This window comes from Sphaerodactylus townsendi, linkage group LG15 (genome assembly GCF_021028975.2).
Source record: "Sphaerodactylus townsendi isolate TG3544 linkage group LG15, MPM_Stown_v2.3, whole genome shotgun sequence".
In the NCBI taxonomy this organism is placed as follows: domain Eukaryota; kingdom Metazoa; phylum Chordata; class Lepidosauria; order Squamata; family Sphaerodactylidae; genus Sphaerodactylus; species Sphaerodactylus townsendi.
In genome coordinates this window covers 27,626,519-27,647,367 of record NC_059439.1, presented here as the reverse complement: position 1 = coordinate 27,647,367, position 20,849 = coordinate 27,626,519, and the positions used below count along the sequence as shown (strand labels likewise).

The following is a 20,849-nucleotide window of genomic DNA, read 5'->3' as shown; positions in this document are numbered from 1 at the left end:
AGTTTCCCTTTTCCCTGGGGGCAGCTGGCTTCATCCAGAGTTGAGGGCATCAAGTAGAAAAAATTCTTGGAATGGTATATGATTGAGAGGTACAATGCTTTACCTGTATTTCTTCAGCCCAAATCAAACGGATGTGCAAGGTCTATGGCTCAACAACTGAGGGATCTCCTTTGGGACCTTACCATATCTCCAGCTGCAGGATTTTCTTACTTTGCTGTGTTTTAAAGGGTCTCTGTCAACTGGCAATTCTAAGCTAGCTGTGTTAACATAATAGTCTGACTCCAACATTTGGCAGCTTCATCAATTTCTGTTTTGAGATCCAGCACATTTTTTCTCTTTGGGAGCAGCAGTGGCGTAGGAGGCTGGTGAGAGAGCTCATGGGTGTATGTAATCTGGAGAAACCGGGTTTGATTCCTCCTCGGCTCTGCTGCCTGAAGCGTGTGGAGGCTTATCTGGGGAATTCAGATTAGCCTTGCACACTCCCACACACACCAGCTGGGTGACCTTTGCAAGCTTCATGCAGCTTCTTGGAGACTCTCTCAGCTCCACCCACTTCACACAGGGTGTTAACTGTTGTAAAAGCAGTGGAAAGGCAAGGAGATTGTAACCCCCTTTGAGTCTCCTGCAGGAGAGAAAGGGGGGATATAAATCCAGACTCTTCTACTCTTCTTCTTCTTTGTGTTCTGTGCACAGTATGCGCTGCCCTACTTACGGGAAACGAGAGGAAACATCATCAACATGGCCAGTATTACTGGTATGATTGGGCGAAGGACCCAAGAATGTCATATTCTCCATGCAAGATATGTGAAATCACTGACCCCACTTAATGAAATGATTGTTTCAATTTTTTTTTCCCCTGAAAGCTTTCTACCCGCGTGTGTCTTTAATAGTATCAACTGAATAGCAGGATAGAAGTTTTTGAAAAGTTCCAAGCTATAAAAAATAATAGCAGGTGCAATGAAACTAACATTGACTGCACAGAGAAGGAGCTAAAACACTGGATTAAAAGCGGATGACGAGGTAAATGTTTATGAAGAAGCGACATTTAGGATAGAAAAGTGGGGAAAGGTAGCAGGCTGCTACCTTGCTAGCAAGAAGAAGTTCGTGTTTTTTTGTCAGGTCTGCAATCCCATTCAATGGCAGACTCTGGATTTCATCAACCAGAAGCCTTTACGGAAATGAACACTGAGCCCCAAAACCCTTAGCTTTATTCCCTCTATTGCCCCCTTCCATTCCTGCCCCTTAGTAAGTAAAGTAAAAGCAGGAAAAGTGGAGGAAAGCAAAAGTCCCTAACCCTAACCCTAACCCTAACCCTAACCCTTCCCTGGGGATGGCCAGAGGTGCCTTTCCCCACTTACCTTAAGTTCTCAAGGCTTACCTCTCTTTCAAAGTAGCATGGGGTCCCCGGGCACTCCCACGGACAGGGGCGTGTGATGACAACGCCTTAGCCGCCCGGACGCTGCCGCTGCTCACGCCCCCTCAGCATCGCAGCATCCCTGGCGCTATTGTAAAGGTAACACCTTTTGCAATGTGCAAGGTCGTGGGCAGACTTCGGGCGCCAAGCGCTAGGGATGCTGGCAGCTAAGTGCATAGGGGGGATCCCTGGGAGTGGGGAAACTGGCCCACTCTACGTTATCTAAGCAGTTGCTAGCACAGAGAGAAAGAGAAGAGGAAAGAAAGATTCCAGCAACCTAGAGAGTGACTCATTGAGGGACTGGGCGAAGATCCAGACATTAAGCACCCTCAACATACTGGACAGCATTCAGACCCTCAAAGGATCTAAGGACGAAACAAGAGGTGACCACAAAAGGATGGAGGGTCACTAAATTTAGCCCTCTCTAGCTGACCACTCGCCTGTCCACTGCGGGGTCTTCTCAGTTCCTTTGCACGTTAGAAGCAGGTCTTCCAGGGATAGTGATGTTTCAGGGACTGAAAGTCAAGTGTTGATGGGTGAGAAGATCTGGCTCTATATCATTCCTTCTTGTCTTGCCTTCAGCAGGGAACTTCCAAGAGGCCTTAAGAAAAAATAACCAGCCTCTGTTTTAGTGGAAACTTAATGAGCTTCCTGGATTGCAGGCATTATTTCCACGTCCATGTATTAACTTTAAGAAACCACTATTTCACTTTTATGCATATCAGACTTGTACTCGAAAGTTATTTATACAGTCAGTTGGCTTAACCATACTTGTTGTTATTGTTTTCCCTTTTGCAGGGGTGCGATTATTGCAATGACCAAAACTCTGGCCATAGATGAGAGCAAATATGGAGTCCGAGTCAACTGGTAAGAGTGATTATTATCCACACAGAACTTATGATCTACATTGTCCTTCGCGGTGCAGGATATTTCATGGGAAGAAAGACAGGTCCTCCATACCCCAACGCCAGGAACTTTTAGTTGCTATTGTTGGTCCGTCAAAGTCAAAGCTGACTTATGCGTGGAGGGTTTTCAGAGATTCTACAGGAGGTGGTTTGCCATTACTTCTCCCTCCACTGGTATTTCGCGCTTTGAGGTCTCTAACCAGAATTGAGGCTGCTGAGAGGATCACGCGACTGGGCCAGTATGTCACCCAACAAACTCCCTCGTAGCCGGCGATGAATGGGGTTTTATAGCCAAAGGCTTTTTGCTGAAAAGAAATAAAAAGTATATAGATGGAGTAAAAGATAATGGCAATAGAAATAAGGACGCAGCTGGCATTCAAAAAAAGATCACCTGTTGCGTAGCCCCTCACGGCTGCCAGCCTTTGGGTGCCATAAGTCGCATTTTGAGGCCTCACTGGAGAGGCTTCTCAGCTGGTCCCAGCGGGAAGCTTCTGGAATTTGCTGCCTGCCTCTGTGTAGCTGCTTGGGAAGCCCCTCTGAATGGGGCAGCTGGCTGCGCTCAAAACAAAGGAACTGCAGAAATAACCATTCTTGTAAAACCCAGGTTGGGGCTGGGGAGAAAGCAATCATCATTATTATTTCAAAAAAACTGATAAAAGTTTCACTGTTGCTTGTTCTTGTACTAGGCTCCCGTGATTTGTTAACCCCGAAAATTGAGATTGCAGAGGGCTGCGTTGCGTATCTTATTATCGCCCATGCCAGAGAAATGAGATGTTAACAGTGAAGGGTGACAGAGAATACCGTGTGTTCAGAGTAGGGGTGTCGTGGAAACGGACCCGTTTCTTGGAAGAAGAAATACTGTTATGTGAGGGGAAGAGAACCTGCAAGGAGACTATTAACCCGCCTGAGTCTCTCACAAGGAGGAAGAAAGGGGGGATATGATGAGCTCTTCTAGAGCGAAAACACAAAGTTCACCTTAAGAGCATGCCAAAGCATCCAGAAAATAGTTCATTAAAAAACACAAACTTGTACCCCAATTGAAACGATTAAAACCTAGAACTAGGTACTGCAAAATAGATGGGAGAACTCAATAGTGATTTGAAAAAAGATCTACTCACTCCTGGCAGGGAAAATGGGCAACCGTATTCCCAGACCCTTCTAGGTGCAGAATATTTCCTCGATAAAATCTAGACTTGCAGTTTTAAGTTGTGCTAACAAAAGCTGTTTATGGGCATATGGTGGTATGAGGGTGTTTCTTGTCATTTGGTGAACGAGAATGAACTTCCTTCTTCCTTCTTCTTCCTTCTTCCTTCTTCTTCTTCAGCTATTATTTCTTCTTCTTCTTCTTCTTCTTCTTCTTCTTCTTCTTCTCCTCCAGACTCCATTCATTTAGAATAGTTTGTCGTCTTTATTGCAAAACGAGCCAAAGCCTTTTATTCGCTTAAATAGAACAAAAGCAACAAAACGCACTTACATGCAAGCGTGAAATTTTAAAAGCAAAGAAAGGATAACCTCAAGATAAATACATATAGATGGAGTAAGATAACCAATGATAGAGATGCGGCTGGCGTGAAAGAGATCACCTGTTCTGCGGCCTCGAATCCCCATTTTGGGTGCCATAAGATCCATTTTACAGGCTGTGGGGGGTAGATTTCAGCTGGCCGGGGAGTTTCTAGCATTTGCTGCCCTGGCTCTCTGTGCTGCCTGGAAGGCCCCTGAACATGGCACAGTGTTGAGGAACGTTGGTGCGCCTCTGCGGCTCGCCACCTGTGCCCTCTGGGATCGGGGTGTGAGTCCACCACTGTTCTGTTTACGCAGTCCAGAGAGAAGATGGTTTGGGGAAAGATTTACGTTGTTGTACTGGTCCTCAAGTGATGATTATTCCACACAGCTGGGGGGCAGGGGAGGAAACTCAATAATCTTTTTTTTGAAGGATACAGATTTTGCTACTGCTTTTTCTTGTGCGGGAAATCAAGGAGTTGTTACTTCCCCCAAAAACTGAGATTACTGAAAACTAGGATGTTCTGTCCTTATATAGAGAAATAAGTGATAAGGAGTGTATAGTTTATATAGTGTGGCCAAAAGTTTGTGGAGTCATCATGGAAGCCCCAGTTCATTTCTAGGAAGAAGGCGGCTTCTCATGGGCTCATCCATTTTGGGAAATATTTTGTCATGTTCCTTGAATTCCACAAGTTTTTAAGCCAAAAGAATTTAAACATTTTTGATTTTTAGCATGCATAGTATGCTTAGCTTTACTTTGTTAGGAAAGGAATGCCGTCAGTCACACTGAATCCAGAGGGCAGCAGCTCACAAGGGAACTCAAAGAGTTATCAGAGCCTTATTAGAGTGTATTGTGGCCAGAGGCTGAGAGGGCCGGTGCTGCTGCTGATAAATGGCTTGGACTGGGTTGCAGGTCTAAGTTGGCTTGACATCCTGGATGCTACACAGACCAGTGTATAGGAGAAAACAGAAGCCCTAGAGTGTATACCAGAAGGTGGATGCTCTTGGACTTTCATATCTCTGACAACTAAGAGAAGCATCCTCACTCAGGCCTCTCCCTCCCTCCCCAAGTTTGTCCCTCCCCAAGGACTTCCTCTAGATCTCCCATGCTGCAATTTGCAGCCATACTTCTACTGCATCTTAACATTGACAGCCACAGAAAGAACATTAGGGCCTGAATACAAACACAGAATGTCAGAATTCTGCCCCTCAGATATTCCTAAGATTCCACTCACTAGAGAAATCCTGCCCCACCTAGATTCAGCATCTGAGACCCTCATGATCTTATCTCACTTGGAGCTGAAGCATTAAAAGTGAGCAGTATCCCTCTTCTCTTGGAACTCTTTTATTGCTGGGACGTTTTGGGGACCACAGAAGAGATAAAACCTTAGGCACTGTATCTTGCCTGATGCTGGAACTTTTTCTGCACTAGTTTCAACCCTGGTAGTCAGTGAATTGGAGGCTGAAATGAAAACTGGGAAGAAGGCCCAGGTGGATTCTGGAGGCTAGCTCAGGTGCAGGTGAGAACTCACAGGGCCTATAAAACCTAGAAAGTGACAATAGGGCTGCAAGTAAAGAACAGGGTAAAAAAGCTAAGAGAACAGTTGTGAAAAAAGGTGCCTTACCAATGTGTGTGGCACCAAGATTTAGCCTCTTTATTCAGATGCTCTGAAACAGCTGGGAATTTTAAAGGTACATTAAGCATAAAAAGAAATAGAAAATATCAGGGGCCTGGTGAGGCATTAGTAGGGTTAAGAAACAGGTGGAGGAACCGAGTTTGATTCCATCTGCCGCCTGACCCGTGGGAGCTTATCAAGAATTCAGAATTAGAAGCTGCCATTGCACTCCCACACACTCAGCAGCTGGGTGATCTTGAGCTAGTCCAGGGGTAGGGAACCTGCTTGGCTCTCTCAGATGTTCAGGAACTACAATTCCCATCCCAGCCTCTCTGTCAGCATGGCCAGCTTTTCGGAGACTCATGCTCAGCCCCGCTTCCCTCTAGGGTGGGTGTTGTGAGGGGGGAAGGGGCAGGAAAGTATGTAAGCCCTTTTGAAGTCCTCCCTACAGGAAAGGGGAAATCTCAAATCCAAAGCTCCTCCTCCACTCCTCTCCTCCTCACTCCTCCTCTCCTCCTCCTCCTCCTCCTCCTCCTCCTTCTTCTTCTTCTTCTTCTTCTTCTTCTTCTTCTTCTTTGGCTGGCTTCTTTAGCTTCTTCTTCTTCTTCTTCTTCTTCTTCTTCTTCTTGCTTCTTCTTCTTCTTCTTCTTCTTCCTCCAGCTCTAGACAGGTTTCCAAGCAGAGTTCCAAAGTATAAAATGCAACCTACAAGGCTATTCCGCCCTAAGGCAGAAAAGATCAACCACATGAGGGACAAGTCTTAAGAAGAATCCTGTACTCCAGAATTGAATCTCTTTCTAAAATAGGTGTCAGAGGATTTCTATAGAATTGGCTCATCTAGAACCCATTTTGACCAGGAATTAGAACAATAAACATTGTTTTACATGTTACAGTGTGTTCGAGACAATAGAAGTAATCTGCAAATACTCTCATTTTGTGCTACACATTGATGAAGGCAGAAGAAGATCCTGAAGAGGTCATGATCATGCAGCCGGTATCCTCCCTCATTTTATATGAAGCAACAGCCTGCCATTTAGCGACAGCTTGATTAGCTCTCAGTAATACAATACATGGAATTGGGTTGTGGGGGGGACATGAGGGTATAACAATATGAGGCTTCCATTTACAGATCAGAACTCTTGGGCATCTTGGAAAATCTGATTCTCCAGATCTCTGGCAGTTTCTGCTGCCTAAAGGATTTCATGTATGAAGGGTAAGCCAGATATCAGAGCAACACTGTGCAGTGAAAAAGCAGTCTAGGGAGGTTGGAAAATTCCAGGTGATCTTTGGGTGTATAAACAAACAAAACCTTTATTAGGCACTCAGAATTGATCATGCATAAATATATAACTCATGGAGCCAGAACCGGTAACAAAAACTGAGTCATCTTCTCCACAATAAGAGGATCGTCACTGTTCCAAAGGAGTCACCTTGCGATAGTTAAACCAGGAAGCCAGGGCCATTTGTCTTGGATAAGCAGGAGCAGCCACTTACTCTCTGAGCAGAGAATATTTTGGACAAAATGGGAACAGAACATGTGCTCAAAGAGTTTCCTGACAGAGAAACAAACTCCTCTCTCTGGGGTGGTGGGGTGGGGGGGTATATTACAGAAGCATCCCTATTGTGCAGCTGATGGCAAAGCATTTGAACATCTGGCTTGGCCTCATTGTGGCAACACACCTTTGCTTTATGCTAACCAGGTTTAAGACCAATGGGTACAAATCATTTAGCAGTCTGCTGCATCTGTGGGATATGAAGTGCTGGGAAGGCAGGTTTTTTGTTGGCAGGGATGGATCTCTGAGAATTACTAATGCTAGAGAGGATACCCTCCAAAGCAAGCCATTTCCTGCAGGGAAACTAGAATTTCTGTTGTCTGGAGATCAAGGAACCCAATCAGGGGCTGCCTGGCAGTAGGAGCCAAAGCAGAACCTATCAGAGCCAGCCCAGGGGTGGAGATGGGTGTAGCCAGGGAAATTGGGTTGCTGTCCACATCACCACCTCCCACAGTAAATAAGCCCAGTTCCCACTGGGCATCCCTGGGCATCTGCTTGCCCAGTGCTAAAGGATGGGTCCTGGCAATGCTTATGATGATGACACAGAAGCTGGCCACCTGCTCTTACATAGCAGTGGGAGTTCCCACCTTAGAAGGGGAAGGAGGAAATATCATGGGCAGTTTGTGAAGCCACAGGTGCCCTCCTCTCACCAGCGGCTCCACCTCCCGATGACTTCCATATCCCGTCCCTGGCCAGCGCCCACTTGGCCCACGCTGCCACACGGGCAAAATGCGGCAGCCACAGAGTGACGGCAAAAGCGCCGGGTTTATGGCAAACGGCGGCTTGGAGCTGCTGCCCGTCTCCGGATGCGGCGGCTGGCGGGGTCCAATGCTCCTTCCCTCCACCCGTGTCCCATTAAGTTACTTCACTGCTCTCCGACCCCCCCTCGCGGCGCCGAGGCAGGACACACCCCTCTGCCACCAGCAGCTCTGGAGAAGTCACGCAGGGCAGGAGGCGTGTCCCAACCTCGGCTGTTGTGGCTTGATGCCGGAGAGCAAAACTGCGTAGTGTCGACCTGTAGCGGCGCAGCGCCGAATGCAGTGATCTGGCGGGAGGTTCTGGGACACGTTCATGCCGAGCCGGTCCCAGAGAAATTGGGTCGGCGTCATGTCATTAAGCCCAACCCTTACCGTGGCGGGGCGGAGACGGCCGATGAGTAGTGCAGCCAGGGAGGGGGCCACTGGGGAGAGTTCAGATGTGAGGACATTCAAGATTCCCCAATCTCGGCACCAAAAGGAAGCAGAAGAGTGGTATGGGGCTGGAATGACCCGTCCTACACCTCAGTTAATTCCCTTGCCTTTTTTTCACAAAACAACTGTCCAAGGATTATGCCAGTATTGAAATTTTACACCTGTACCAAAGGAAAGTCTAGCAGAGAGGGCCCAGCAGAGAAGAAATGTAGGCCGTTTCCCCACTTTTACAAATGACGTCATTTTCATCCGGTGTGGACCTTTTCAGCATGAGGGTTGTGTTCCCGGGCTTTACACGCTGCCCCGCAGCTCTGCGCGGGGGTCATCAAAAGGCGCCGTTTTCAGCAGCGCCAGAAATGACGTGCGCTGAGAAGGCTGAAGGCGGCAGAACGGGGTAGCTGCATTATGCGGCTGCCCCTGTAGTGGGGAGTGCCGCTGGACGCTGCGCTACTTGGCAAGAGTAGTGTGCAGCAAACGGTGAGTGGGGAAAGGCCTGTAATTGAATTTGATTTGATGGTAAGGGGCAGTGACGTAGGTATAAATTTTTTTATCGGGTGGGTTTGGTGATTGAGGGCTTTCCGGCTGTCCCAGTCCATGCGTTGTTTCAAGCATGTAATGGGAGGGGTTTGAACTCGAGAACCCCCCCTTTTTTTCCTGACGTTCCTGGTATGGGGGCAAACATTTTACTTACCAGAGGGAGAGATAGCTTGCAGTATGAACCAAACAAGGCAACAGTTACAAAAGACAAAACACTTTATTTGTGGTATAAAAATTGGCCATTGCCATAAATTTATTGGCTTAACAGAATAGCGAGTGCAAGGCGCAGCATGGGGTCTGATCCTTGCGGTGGGCAGCCCAGAAGGCTGTCCCCCAAACCCAGGGATTCCTCAAACCTGCGTGTTTGAGGAAATGAGAATAACGGCAATGAGGAAGAAATATCAGATGGGCAGTAGACCGCTGCCTGAAAATCTCCCCCCATTCGCTGTGGGGCGCAAGCCAGCTCAGCCCACGCCTGGGCGGTAAGAGCACTGGCTTGCTCCACCCCAAACCTCATAGGGTGGATTTCCAAAATGGATTTAGCAGGCAGCTAACCTGGCCAAGAATCAGTCCCACATGTGCAAACCTTGACGGCTTAGGCAAAAGAAGGCCGACATGTAGCCCTTCCAGCCTATAAAGGTGATTGTAGTGGCTGACGGAATTAGCCTGACGTCAGGACCCTGCGTTTCAGCTAGCCCCCACAGCCAATGGGCTGCGCCTCCCAGCGCCTGCACAGAGCAGCCCAGTGGCACAGCGGCCTGGCGGGAGAGGGGAAGGGAGGAGGCTTAGCGAAATACTTCCCCCGGCGGCAATGGTGGACCAGGTAAGTCTGGTCCGCTTCTTTCTTGAGGAAGTGATTTTTGTAAAGAGTGAATGGGTGGGAGAGGCACAGAGGGAAAGTGAGGGCCCACCAGCCCGCCCATCCCTCTCATATTAGCCAGTAAATAATACTCAACAGCTGGCCGGGCTGGCAGTTGGGGAATCAAACAAGACTTGCTTTCTTTGTATCTCCTGCCTGCCACTCCTTCACTTTAGGGCTTTTGGCTATGAACCCATTAGTTGCAGTGAATATAGGTGCTTCCAAAAAGATTCCTCCCATCCTTCTTCTCCTCCTCCCAGTTCTGGAACAAACATCTTTTATGCTCCACAATCCTATTCTCAGCAAAGGTAGCCACAGGTAACCCTCCTCCCAACGCATAACAATTAAGCAGTTGCATTGATGATCCACCCAAGAAGTCTATAAGTGTACGAAAATGGATTTTGTGGGATTTTATTCATTAAGAGACACTGAGGCCAAAGCGGCGGAGATAAAAGCGACACAGCTGCGTTACTCGGGCAAGGTGGTGATTGTGACCCGGTGGCACCTCTGGTATTGAGGTCTGGCCGATCGTAGGAGAGAATTTGAAGTAAGGAATGGAAAGAACTGGGTTTTTTTTTTGAAAGGCTGAAAACCCAACTGGGAAGAAAGGCAGGAATCTCTTGATGTACATCCTGGTGAGTGAGTCAAACCATTGAGTTCGGTCTCGTTTCTCCTCCTCCTCCAGTTCGCCAGGGAGCCAATGTGGTCTTCTGTTCAATACCATCCGAAGGTGAGTCTAGAACCATGAACATATATGTATAAGTTCCCTCTACTGAGATCCTTCATGAGGCAGCTTTACAAAGTTCGCATCAAGAATATTATAAAGCAGATCCTCTGAAGATGCCAGCCACAGATGCAGGCGAAACGTCAGGAGAGAATGCTGCTAGAACACGGCCATACAGCCCGGAAACCACACAGCACCCAAGTGATTCCGGCCGTGAAAGCCTTCGACAATATATTATAAAGCAGTATGAAAATGGTTCATCAAAAAAAAAAGAACTAAAACCCAAATTAAACAGTTGAAACCTAACATTATTTTCACAAACTAGGTTTCAGAAGTCAATAGTAAAAGCAATTAGAAAAGATCTACTCCTCCAAGGGAAAACCGACAACAATGTTCAGTCCCTTCTGGGTTCTGATTACTTATCAGTCATCAACTTGGTCCAGTTTCCCTGTTCCAGTGATCAACTGTAGAGTTGCCTCCACAAGGAATTTGTTTCCCCATTGTATTAGGCTCATTCCGCACATACAGAATAATACACTTTCAAACTGCTTTCAGTGCTCTTTGAAGCTGTGCGGAATGGCAAAATCCACTTTCAAACAGTTGTGAAAGTGGTTTGAAAATGCATTATTTTGCGTGTGTGGAAGGGGCCTTAGTTTCTGCTTCAGCCCTTTTAGGTTGCCTTTCTCCAAATGGAGACAACAAGCAGGAGGGAGAAGAATGCATTGTGTATTTAGAAACTTTTGTGTATTTAAAGCTTGGATACACCTAGAGCAGGGGTAGGGAACCTGCGGCTCTCCAGATGTTCAGGAACTACAATTCCCATCAGCCTCTGTCAGCATGGCCAATTGGCCATGCTGGTGGGGCTGATAGAATGGCTGGTTCCTGAACTAGCTGGAGAGCCGCAGGTTCCTGCTACCCCTGACCCTAGAAGAGAAAAAAATGGAGAGAGAAGCTGAAAGCCCCCCCCCCCCATAAAAGGCTGGAGTTTAGAAGGCTTGTTACGGCTGGCAACTGTGCTGTTCCTCCCGCTACTTTGCAGCCCGAGGAAAAGGGGAAAGCAATTCAGAGAGAAGCTGCAGGATTCCAGGGGTGCCCAGGAGATGCCTTGCTTCGAGGTGCCTGTGATGTCACATAAGGAGAGCAGACATTAAGGTGGAGGCTAAAACTGGGTGGGGACTGGTGAAATTATTTTCCGATGCGGATTCTTCTTCGCGTCCACTGTATAGCACCATTAGTAAAATTATTCTCCATATTCCTAATTCCTCCAAGTGTCCAAATGGTGGTGACATTGTTCTTCTTTTTCCTTTGAGAATAATGCTCTCCTTGCATAAACTAAGCATCAGTTTGTCACCTGTGGAAGTCATGTATCTCTCTCCTCTTCTTAAAGTTCTTTCATGCTTAGTTCCACTTCAACTTCTTTGTGAACTTTAAGCTTCTAGTCCTCACTGCCATAGTATGCCATTCCCATGGCATGTGTGAGACAGGGCAGGGTCACAGCTGTGTGGTATGGTAGGGGGTAGGGGGTGCGGCATCCAGGGTGAGCCCAGGACACCATTTTAAGTTGGTATCTTCCTGGACAAGGAGAAACCTCTTTTGAAAGAAAATGCTCTCCCTACAATCCTGTCTATCATGAGCTTGCTGTCCCTCACTGGATCTTCTTCTTGGTATAAAATACATTGCTCTGTTCCAATCGGAAGTTCACAATTCAGCAATCTTTATCAAGAAAAGACCAGAGCACGCTCTCCCCAAACCAAATCTGATCTTGTCCCTTATACTATATACTAGCAGGGCACTCGTGCTTAGCTACGCATACTTCATTGCAGGCTGTCTATGAATTTCGGGGTGACATTCCGCATACTTCATCACAGCCTGTTTGTGAACTTTGGGGTGACATGCAGAATATTTCCTTAGCCTGTCTGTGGACTGATGGGTTTGTTTTCGCATATTTTGCAGCAGCTTCCTGTAGTTGTCTTCTTTTTTTCTAATGCAATGTGTTATGCTGCCTCTCTTTCCCTTACTTGGTGGGCTCCAAGTAAAAAGACGTCATGTGGAAGCAGCTGTTATATTTTCGGGATGCTTGAGAAAGGATGTGTTCTGCAATTGGATGATGATGAGTGAGAAGGCTGTGAAGAGGTTCAGGGTAGGGTTGGAGGGCAGGGAGTTGGACTATATTGCCACTGCAGCACATTCCTTGGGGACTCATCCCGCCACTTCAGAGCACGCATACACCAAGCACAGGGTGATTGGAGGCCGAGAAGCAGTAAACTTGTCTCCACAGTAATCAATCCTGATGTCCATATGCAAAACTCAACAAAATGTTTAGTAGTCCAAGGTGATAGTGTGGTTTGTAATATATTTTGATAGTATTTGGCTGTAGTGGAGGAGTACTTTTTTCACAACCCTGTCTGTTAACGTTGGGGTGGCATTCAGCATACTTCTTTGCAGCCTGTTTGTGAACTTTTTGGGGGGGCGACATGCAGCATATTCCTGCTTTCAGCCTGTACAATGTGGACTGGATGGAGTTTTGCTTTTTGCATATTTTGCAAGCAGCTTCCTGTAGTTATTGTCTTTTTCTAATGCAGTGTGTAAAAGCACTTTCATCGTTTAATTCCCTAGTCTCCCTGTAGCAGTTTCAGCAGAAGGGATAGAGTTCACATGCATTGTAGAGGGCAGTGTTAGAGTGCATTTGGCACACCTTGGTGAAGGACAGCATGAAGCTGGTTGTGTTTAACTGTCACTCCTTAGAATGGTGCGATTGCTAACATGTCTGTGTACTGGCCGGTTGGTTTGCCCTTAGAATGATGTTAACGCAGATGGCCCAGAGATGAGCAGTAGATACAGTAAATAGGTAATAAATTGAGTGGAAGTTAATATTTTGGAAATCCTTTCTTAGCAGTGAGCACGGGGAGTATATAAGGAACAGGTGTGCCAAATTTCATGTGTGTGGTTTGGTAGTTTTTTGAATTCTGTTGATAAGTCAGTGGTATTTAGCATTTTATATATATAGATTCACCTTCTTTGGTTTTCTTTTCCTCTCTTCCCTGTGGCTCCTTTTCTACCCAGCCTTCTTGGTCTTGCTCTCAACTCTCGAGACGCACGTGGCAATCAGGGCAGTTGTAGATGGTGGCAGGGCCTTGTCAGTCTGGACAGGGCTCTTGACCCGTTGTTAATATTGTCCCGTCTGAGAACACTTTCATCCCTGTTCCTGCAGAGGTTGATTTCGGCTACTCTGGAGCGTTATGGAATTGCCTCGACACCTGCTTGGTGAACAATGCTGGAGATGAGTCACGAGATTTTCGGACGGTTAGGCGTGAGTAACAACAACAAAAGCTGTTTATTAGGCGTATAGAGTGGGATGAGGGGTGTTTCTTGTATGTTCAGTAAGCGGAATGAACTTATCCAACCATTAGTTCAGGAACTATATCTTCTACAGGTTTTCTGAAGGAAGTAAAGAAATGACAGTGCCCTTATCATATAACATGTTTGTATGAAGGTCTTAGGACTCCCTTCTCTGAAGCCACACATCTCCCGCATTAACACATTCCCAAGGAAGGTTTTCTTCACTTCAAGATTAGTTAGCTTGTGGACTTTGATGTTCCAGGGTATAGTGATGGGATCTTTTGCTCTTTGTGGATTTTGCCTCTGTGAAATACACTTCCATTGTATATCCTCTTGCAAACAGCTAGAATTGACAAGATAGATGATGTGACTGCCCAAGACGTCCGCAACGTCATGGAACTCAACACTCTGAGCATTTTGTTAGCATCAAAGGTGAGTGTCTCTAACTTGCAAGGAGTTTCCCTTTTCCCTGAGGTCAGTTGGCTTCATCCAGGGTTGAAAGTGATGTAGTCAATCTATACCACTCAAAGGTGCAATGCTTTACCTGTGTCGGTTCTCTGCAGCCTAAATCAAAATGATTCGCAAGGTCTATGGCGCAACACTCGAGGGCTTGCTTTACACCTTGCCATCTCCAGCTGCAAGAATTTCTACTTGCTGTTTCTGTGCCAACAGGCAATGTTAAGCTAGCTGTGTTAACATAATAGTTTGAGTCCAACATATGGTAGCTTCATGAATTTCTGTTTTGAGATCAGGCACATTTTTTCTTGTCGTGTTTTGTGAACAGTATGCGCTGCCCTACTTACGGGAAACAAGAGGAAACATCATCAACATGGCCAGTATTATTGGTGTGATTGGGCTGAAAAACAGAGTGACGTATTCCCTAAGCAAGGTAAGGCTGACTCACAGACAAAATGGTTGCTAATTTTTTTAAGGTTTCTACCCTCGTGCCTTTAATAGTATCTTGAAAAGCAGATGAAGTTCTGAAAAGTTCCAAACTATAAAAATAATAGCAGGTACAATGAAAACTATCATTTTATTGTACCTTGGAGAAGCAGATTAGCGCGCACTGATTAAAAAAGTAAAAGGTAAATGTTTATTAGGAACTCCATTTAGGATAGGAAAGAGAGAAAGATAGCAGGCTGCTACCTTGCTAGCTAGGAGGGGCCAATTTGCTGGTGATCCCCGCCCCCTCTATGATGCGGCTGGCCTCCACCAGGGCCAGGGCTTTTACGGCCCTGGCCCCTGCCTGGTGGAATGCCTCTAGACCTTCCTCTAGACCTTAATGAGTTCCTCTAGACCTTAATGAGTTCCTCTAGACCTTAATGAGTTCACTTGGGGGGCCTGTGAAAGACTGAGCTATTCCACCGGGCCTTTGGGGAGACCAGCTGCTGATGTGGGTGCCTGAAACATTCTGAGAAACATTCTAAAACCCACTGTCCCTCTCTTAAGAGGAGTTTTAATAGCCGGATGCCATCTATTTTAAACTTAAATTGGTTTGATAATTGAATGCTGCATTTTAAGTCTTAATTTAAATTTGTATTCTGTTTTATGGTTTGTTGGGTTGTACACCGCCCTGAGCCCTTTGGGGGAGGGCGGTATAACAGTGGAACAAACAAACAAACAAACAAATAAATAAATAAATTATAGCTGACCACTTGCTTGCCCCTCCCACTGAGGTCTTCTCAGTTCCTCTGCACATTACAAACGGGTCTTCCAGGGATAGTGATGACTCAGGGACTGAAAGTCAAGTGTTGATGGATGAGAACGTCAGCCTCTGTACGTTCTCTCCTGCCATCAGCAGGGCTTCCAAGAGGCCTTGAGAAAAATATCCAGCCTCTTTAGTGGAAACTTAATAACTTCCTTGATTGAAAGCGTTATTGACATCCACATTATTTATGCATATCAGACTGTACTCAAAGGCATAAATGGAGACCAAGACATTTACGGTCAGTTGGCAACCACGCTTGTTGTGTGTTTCCCTTGCAGGGTGCGATTATTGCAATGACCAAAACTCTGGCCATAGATGAGAGCAAATACGGAGTCCGAGTCAACTGGTAAGAGAGATTATTATCCATACAGAACTCTTGATCTACGTGGCCTTTGGCAGGATAATTTCGTGGAAGAAAGACAGGTCCTCCTAACCTTTACCCCAGCGCCAGGAGCTCTCAGTTGTTATTGTCACAGCTGATTTATGGGTTTAGAGTTTTCAAGGGAAGAGATTTCTGGAGGTGGTTTGCCATTGCTTTCCTCCACGTCATGCCCCTGGTGTTCCTTTGAGGTCTTGCCAGAATTGAAGGAAGGCTGAGAATGCTGACTGGGCCAAAAGTCACCCAACAAGCTTCCATGGCGCGAGTGGGAGTTTTTTTTTTTTTTAGGCAAAGGATTTTTTTGCTGGAAAAGAAATAAAAGTTTATAGATGGAGAAACATAACAAATGCTAAGGCATGCACTGGCATCTGAAAGAGATCGCCTGTTCTGCTAGCCCTCAGTCACCATTTGAGGAGTGCCATAAGTCCATTTTGAGCTATGGAGGACTTTCACCTGACCAGGGAGTTTCTGGCATGTTGCTGCCTGGCTCTCTGTGCTACGTGGAAGCCCTCTGAATGTGGCACAGCGGTGTGGCAATTGTACCATCTCTGGTTGCCTGTGCCCTCTGGATTGGGCTGTAAGACCCCCACCATTCTGCAACCTGGCTGTAAGTCTCCCACCATTCTGTTATGTCCACCACCACCATTCTGTTTACAGAATCCCAGCGGAGATTGTTTGGTGAAATATATTATAGTTGTACTGGAGTCAAGTGATTGGTTAGTTGCAGAACTGAGAAGAGGGTTGAAAGAAGGAAGCAATAATCATTATTTTTTAAAAAAGCAGTTCAATTTTTACTATTGCTTTTCTTGTGCTGGAAACCAATGATTTCAGTACTTCCACAAAAAAATTGAGATTGCAGAGGCTGCACCTCATGTCCCATTATTATTGGATAGAGAAATTTGTGATTAGGAGTGCAGGCTGACATCTATACATATAAAAAGCTAACAGTGACTTTGTTAGTCACGCCCCAAACACCAAAACAGCTGGACAGATCGCTCCCAAATTTTCACATGACGCTCCTCCCTGTTCTGGGCAGGTAATCGGACCTTCAAATCGCCGAAAGTCCATACCTGAGCAAGGTAAAACGTCTTTTTCCTGGTGCACCAGGCCATGAGAGCCTTCATGTTTAACAGGTGTGTCACCCTTAGAGATGTTGGTGCTTAAGCCTGTCTGTCTGTGGCCTGAGGAGAAACTGGTTAATGAGGGCTTAGGATGTTCACGCAGATGGGCAGAGATGAGCAGTGAAAATGGTAAATAGGCAATACTGTTAGGTAATATGAGTGGAAGTGAAACACATACACACTTTGCCGTGTGAGATGTCAGGTGGGGTTCCCCCCCTCACACGCAGTTAACTTTCACTCTCTGTGCCTCACCCACTGCTACCACACAACACACATCCAGCTCATCCTCACACACCTCACTAAGCCCTTCCTCACATCCAACCACCACTTACCCACTTCCTCACCACGCCATGTGCTTACAGCTCTCTTTTTACTAAAAGCGAGCTGGAATTTGCCTTTTCTTCTAAGACGATCCAGCGGGGTGAAATGGCTGAACCAACACTACTGGCTCAGCTTCTTTTGCACGTTGCCCTTTACGAACCCAGGGAGCTGGCCTCGATCTGAGCGCCTCACCACCCTGCCTCTGCTGCCTGACTGGGATAGCCTCCTTGCCCCAGTTCTGCCTTCCCCAAGCCAGGACTGTGTGTGTCAACCAGCCTCATGGACAGCGGGATTCGCAGTTACGTTGTGGAAAGGAAAGGGTTACCTTATACTAAAGGAAAGGAAAGGGTTACCTTATACTTAAGGAAAGGGTTACCTTATACTATATTCGCAGTTACGTTGTGGAAAGGAAAGGGTTACCTTATACTAAAGGAAAGGAAAGGGTTACCTTATACTTAAGGAAAGGGTTACCTTATACTATATTTGCAGTTACGTTGTGGAAAGGAAAGGGTTACCTTATACTAAAAAACAAGACACCACCATATAACAATGTGAATTGAAAAGGGAAAGAGGGATTCCATTTGACCACCCCAAAAGGCTATGCTGAGGATCATTGGACCTGCATGGACATCTGTGTGGGTTGCGGACTGTGATGAGAAGGACAATTGCCACAGCAACGCATGCCCGGGCCCCACTAGTAGTTTATATATTGTGTAAAATTGTGAGGTCATCATGGAAACTGATACATGAGACACTTCTCCAGACACATTCATTCAGGGAAATAGTTGATTGTATTTCATGATTCCCTGACCTTTTAAAAAATTCCTAAACATTTTGAATTTTAGCATCTCACCAGGTAGTATCTGGACACCCTTGTGGGAAAGGAATGCAAATGAGACCCCGAATCCAGAAGCTACAATCCAGGAAAACAAAGATTTTCAGGCAAGTGTGTTGTGGGGAAACAGGAATGGTGCTGCTGTTGATAAATGGCTTGACTTAAGGTTGCCATCCTGATGGTGGGACCTGATGTTCTTCTTGCTACACAGATCAGTGCTCAGGAGAAACGGAAGCCCTAGAGTGTCTACAGAAGGTGGATGCTCTTGAACTTCCATATCTCCTATAGTAGAAGCATCCTCACTGAGCTCTCTCCCGCTCCCCAAACTTGTCCCTCCCCAAGGACTTCCTCTAGATCTCCCATGCTGCAATTGCCAGCCGTACTTCTACTGCATCTAAAATGTTAACAATAAGAAGGGCAGTGAACACAAAAACCCTGAATGTTAGAATTCTGCACCCAGAAAATCTAAGTTCAACTGCTAGGAAATCCTGCCCCACACAGATTCAGCATCTGAGACCTCATGATCTTATCTCACGTGAGCTGAGCACAGAGGTCTACATTTATTCCTCTTCTCTTGAACTCTTATAGCTAATAAGACGTTTTGGGACCCCAGAAGAAGTGGCTTTGGCTGCCCTGTATCTTGCCGCTGATGGAACTTTCTGCACTGGTTTCAACCTTATACTCAGTGGTGGAGGTGAAGTTGGCTTTGGGAAGAAGGCCCAGGTGGATTCTGAGCCTGACGCATGTGCAAGTGGAAACTCACAAGACTCCTTCATCAAGCAATAGGGCTGCAAGTAGGTGCGGGGTAGATGGTTCTTCACAGCCCATTCAGTGCCAGAGGTTGAGACACTGTTCAAGACAGCCTTAAAATTGCTCTCCCTCTGGTGACTGGTCATTGAGAGTCTGGCCTAATGGGACAGCCCTGCAGAGTAGGAAAGTAGGAGTGGAGAAGAGATGATTAAGGGTAAGAGTTTGGTGCAAGTAACCAAACCAATTTTTGCTTTTAAGAACCTTTGGCTTTTACTAACAGTTGAAAGTGTATAGATTTCCTGTGTGTGTGTGTGTTTTGGGTGGGGTTCTTGGGGTGTGATGTTTTGAATAGTTTACGTAGTAAAATGCATGGTACTGCAGAACATTTAAAGTGTTTCACTTTAGCTGTATGGATTCTTGGGTGTGTGTGCATGGACTGTGTTTTTTGAGGGGGGGGGGTCTTCTCCCAGTTGGTTAACCCCCATCTCCTGTTAGCTCCCATTGGAAATAATGTGGGATGGGGCACCCACTTTGGGGGTCCATATCTCCTGGACTCCTAAAACAAATTTCACTGTAAACTTCGGGGAGGCATCATCAGGACAGGCTACGCTACCTTTAAAAATGCGCCCCCTGCAGGCCGAAATGTGAAAAAACACCAAAAAATACCTCCCAAAAGCCCGAATACGTTGCATTTGGATTCGTGCAGATTCGTGCAGGACATGCCTGAGTCGAATCTGGTATTCGTTGTATCCGAATCTCCAAGCCTAGATAGAAAGAAGGGTCATCAGACCTTTTGGGGCAATTGATATGTAAGAATGATATTTTTGTATCATGGCGTTTATTATGTTTAAGCAATTGCTTGTATATACTGCACTTGAGGTGATGGATTTAAGGTGCATATAGTATCTTTCACACATTGTATTTATATATAAACCTGTGTAATCGTAGCAAAAAAGTTTGCAAGCGTTTCTTTTCTTTCTCCTTGACTCCATATATTCCGTTAAGCATTCTGTAAGTAATGGAAAAACTGGATTCTGTTATCTCATTAAATATAAAAGAGTGGCCCTGAATCCAAGTGGGGCCCGCTATTGTGCCAGGATGGCCCCGCCTTGTCTGCACTGCAGAAGAGTGGAAGGCAGGTGGCACTATGGACATCAGAGATGTCATGACGGCGACAGCTATCATCAGGAGGGGTGGCCGGGAGCCTATATGGGAGCTTCGGACAGTCTTTAGCTGCTCCCATGGGGATGTGTGGCACCAATGGAACAGTGTGGCACCAAGTTTGAGTTTGGTGAGTGCAAAAGTTCCAGGGCACTTCAGCAGCCCCCCAGCCTCATGGTGTAGCCTGGACTTCAGAGCCACCGAGGCTTCCCCAGGAGGGGCCAGAGTGCATGAGGAAACAAGCAGAACCTTCTGCAGCTTATTGAGGCTGGCATGGTCCTCCTGTGGGAAGCAGGAATCCTTGTGTGAGGGGGAGGTGGCCCGGCCTTCGAACCACCTCCGGAGCGGCCGTCCAGCAGGCTGGGGAAGGTGGTCCAGCCTTTGAAGCTGTGGGGGAAATTCAGCCTCCAGCAAGCAGGCTGCTGGCTGCGATTCTCCTCCCTGCCTGTGTCCAGGGGTTGGGGGGAAACGCAGCCCCAGCCAGGTGGCCTGCATAGACTGGGTCAGCCTCGTCTGGTACCAGCCCTCAGCAGGCTGTGAGTCTCCGGAGTGCAGGATGCTGGTCATGATCCTCACTGGGGGGAGGGAGGTGGGAGGCTGGAGGAATATCCAGCGCCAGCATGCAGCAATGCCGGCTCCAATCTTTCCGTGTGCGGGGGGCACATGGTCCCAGGCAGTTGGCCAGGCCTCGGCATGAAGCCTGCCAGCTGCAATCCCCGAGGGGGAGGGGTGTAATCCTGCCCCAGCCTCCAGTTGGCGGCATGCCCGCAGCGGAGCTTCGACCGGCGGGCACCTGGCTGCCTTCTTCACCTTGGAGGAAGGGTAGAAAGTCCAGCCCTCAGCAAGCGCAAGGTCCTGGTTTTTTGTGAACCCCAAAGGCTATCCTGTATGGAAACATTGGACTGCCCCTGACCTGGATGGCCCAGGCTAGCCAGAT

General features: G+C 46.8%; 1 protein-coding gene across 1 annotated transcript in view; it reads left to right on the top strand.

Moving 5' to 3' along the window:
• Positions 1 to 18,787, top strand: part of LOC125444288 — a 32,635-nt gene extending 13,848 nt beyond the window's left edge. Inside the window, 10 exon segments of the mRNA XM_048516715.1 lie at positions 694 to 754; positions 1,395 to 1,513; positions 9,407 to 9,538; positions 13,510 to 13,542; positions 13,545 to 13,601; positions 13,995 to 14,069; positions 14,422 to 14,526; positions 15,624 to 15,691; positions 18,012 to 18,108; positions 18,590 to 18,787. Of these exon segments, the coding sequence (XP_048372672.1) occupies positions 694 to 754; positions 1,395 to 1,513; positions 9,407 to 9,538; positions 13,510 to 13,542; positions 13,545 to 13,601; positions 13,995 to 14,069; positions 14,422 to 14,526; positions 15,624 to 15,691; positions 18,012 to 18,108; positions 18,590 to 18,787 (945 nt within the window).
• The last annotated feature ends 2,062 nt before the right edge of the window (positions 18,788 to 20,849 follow it).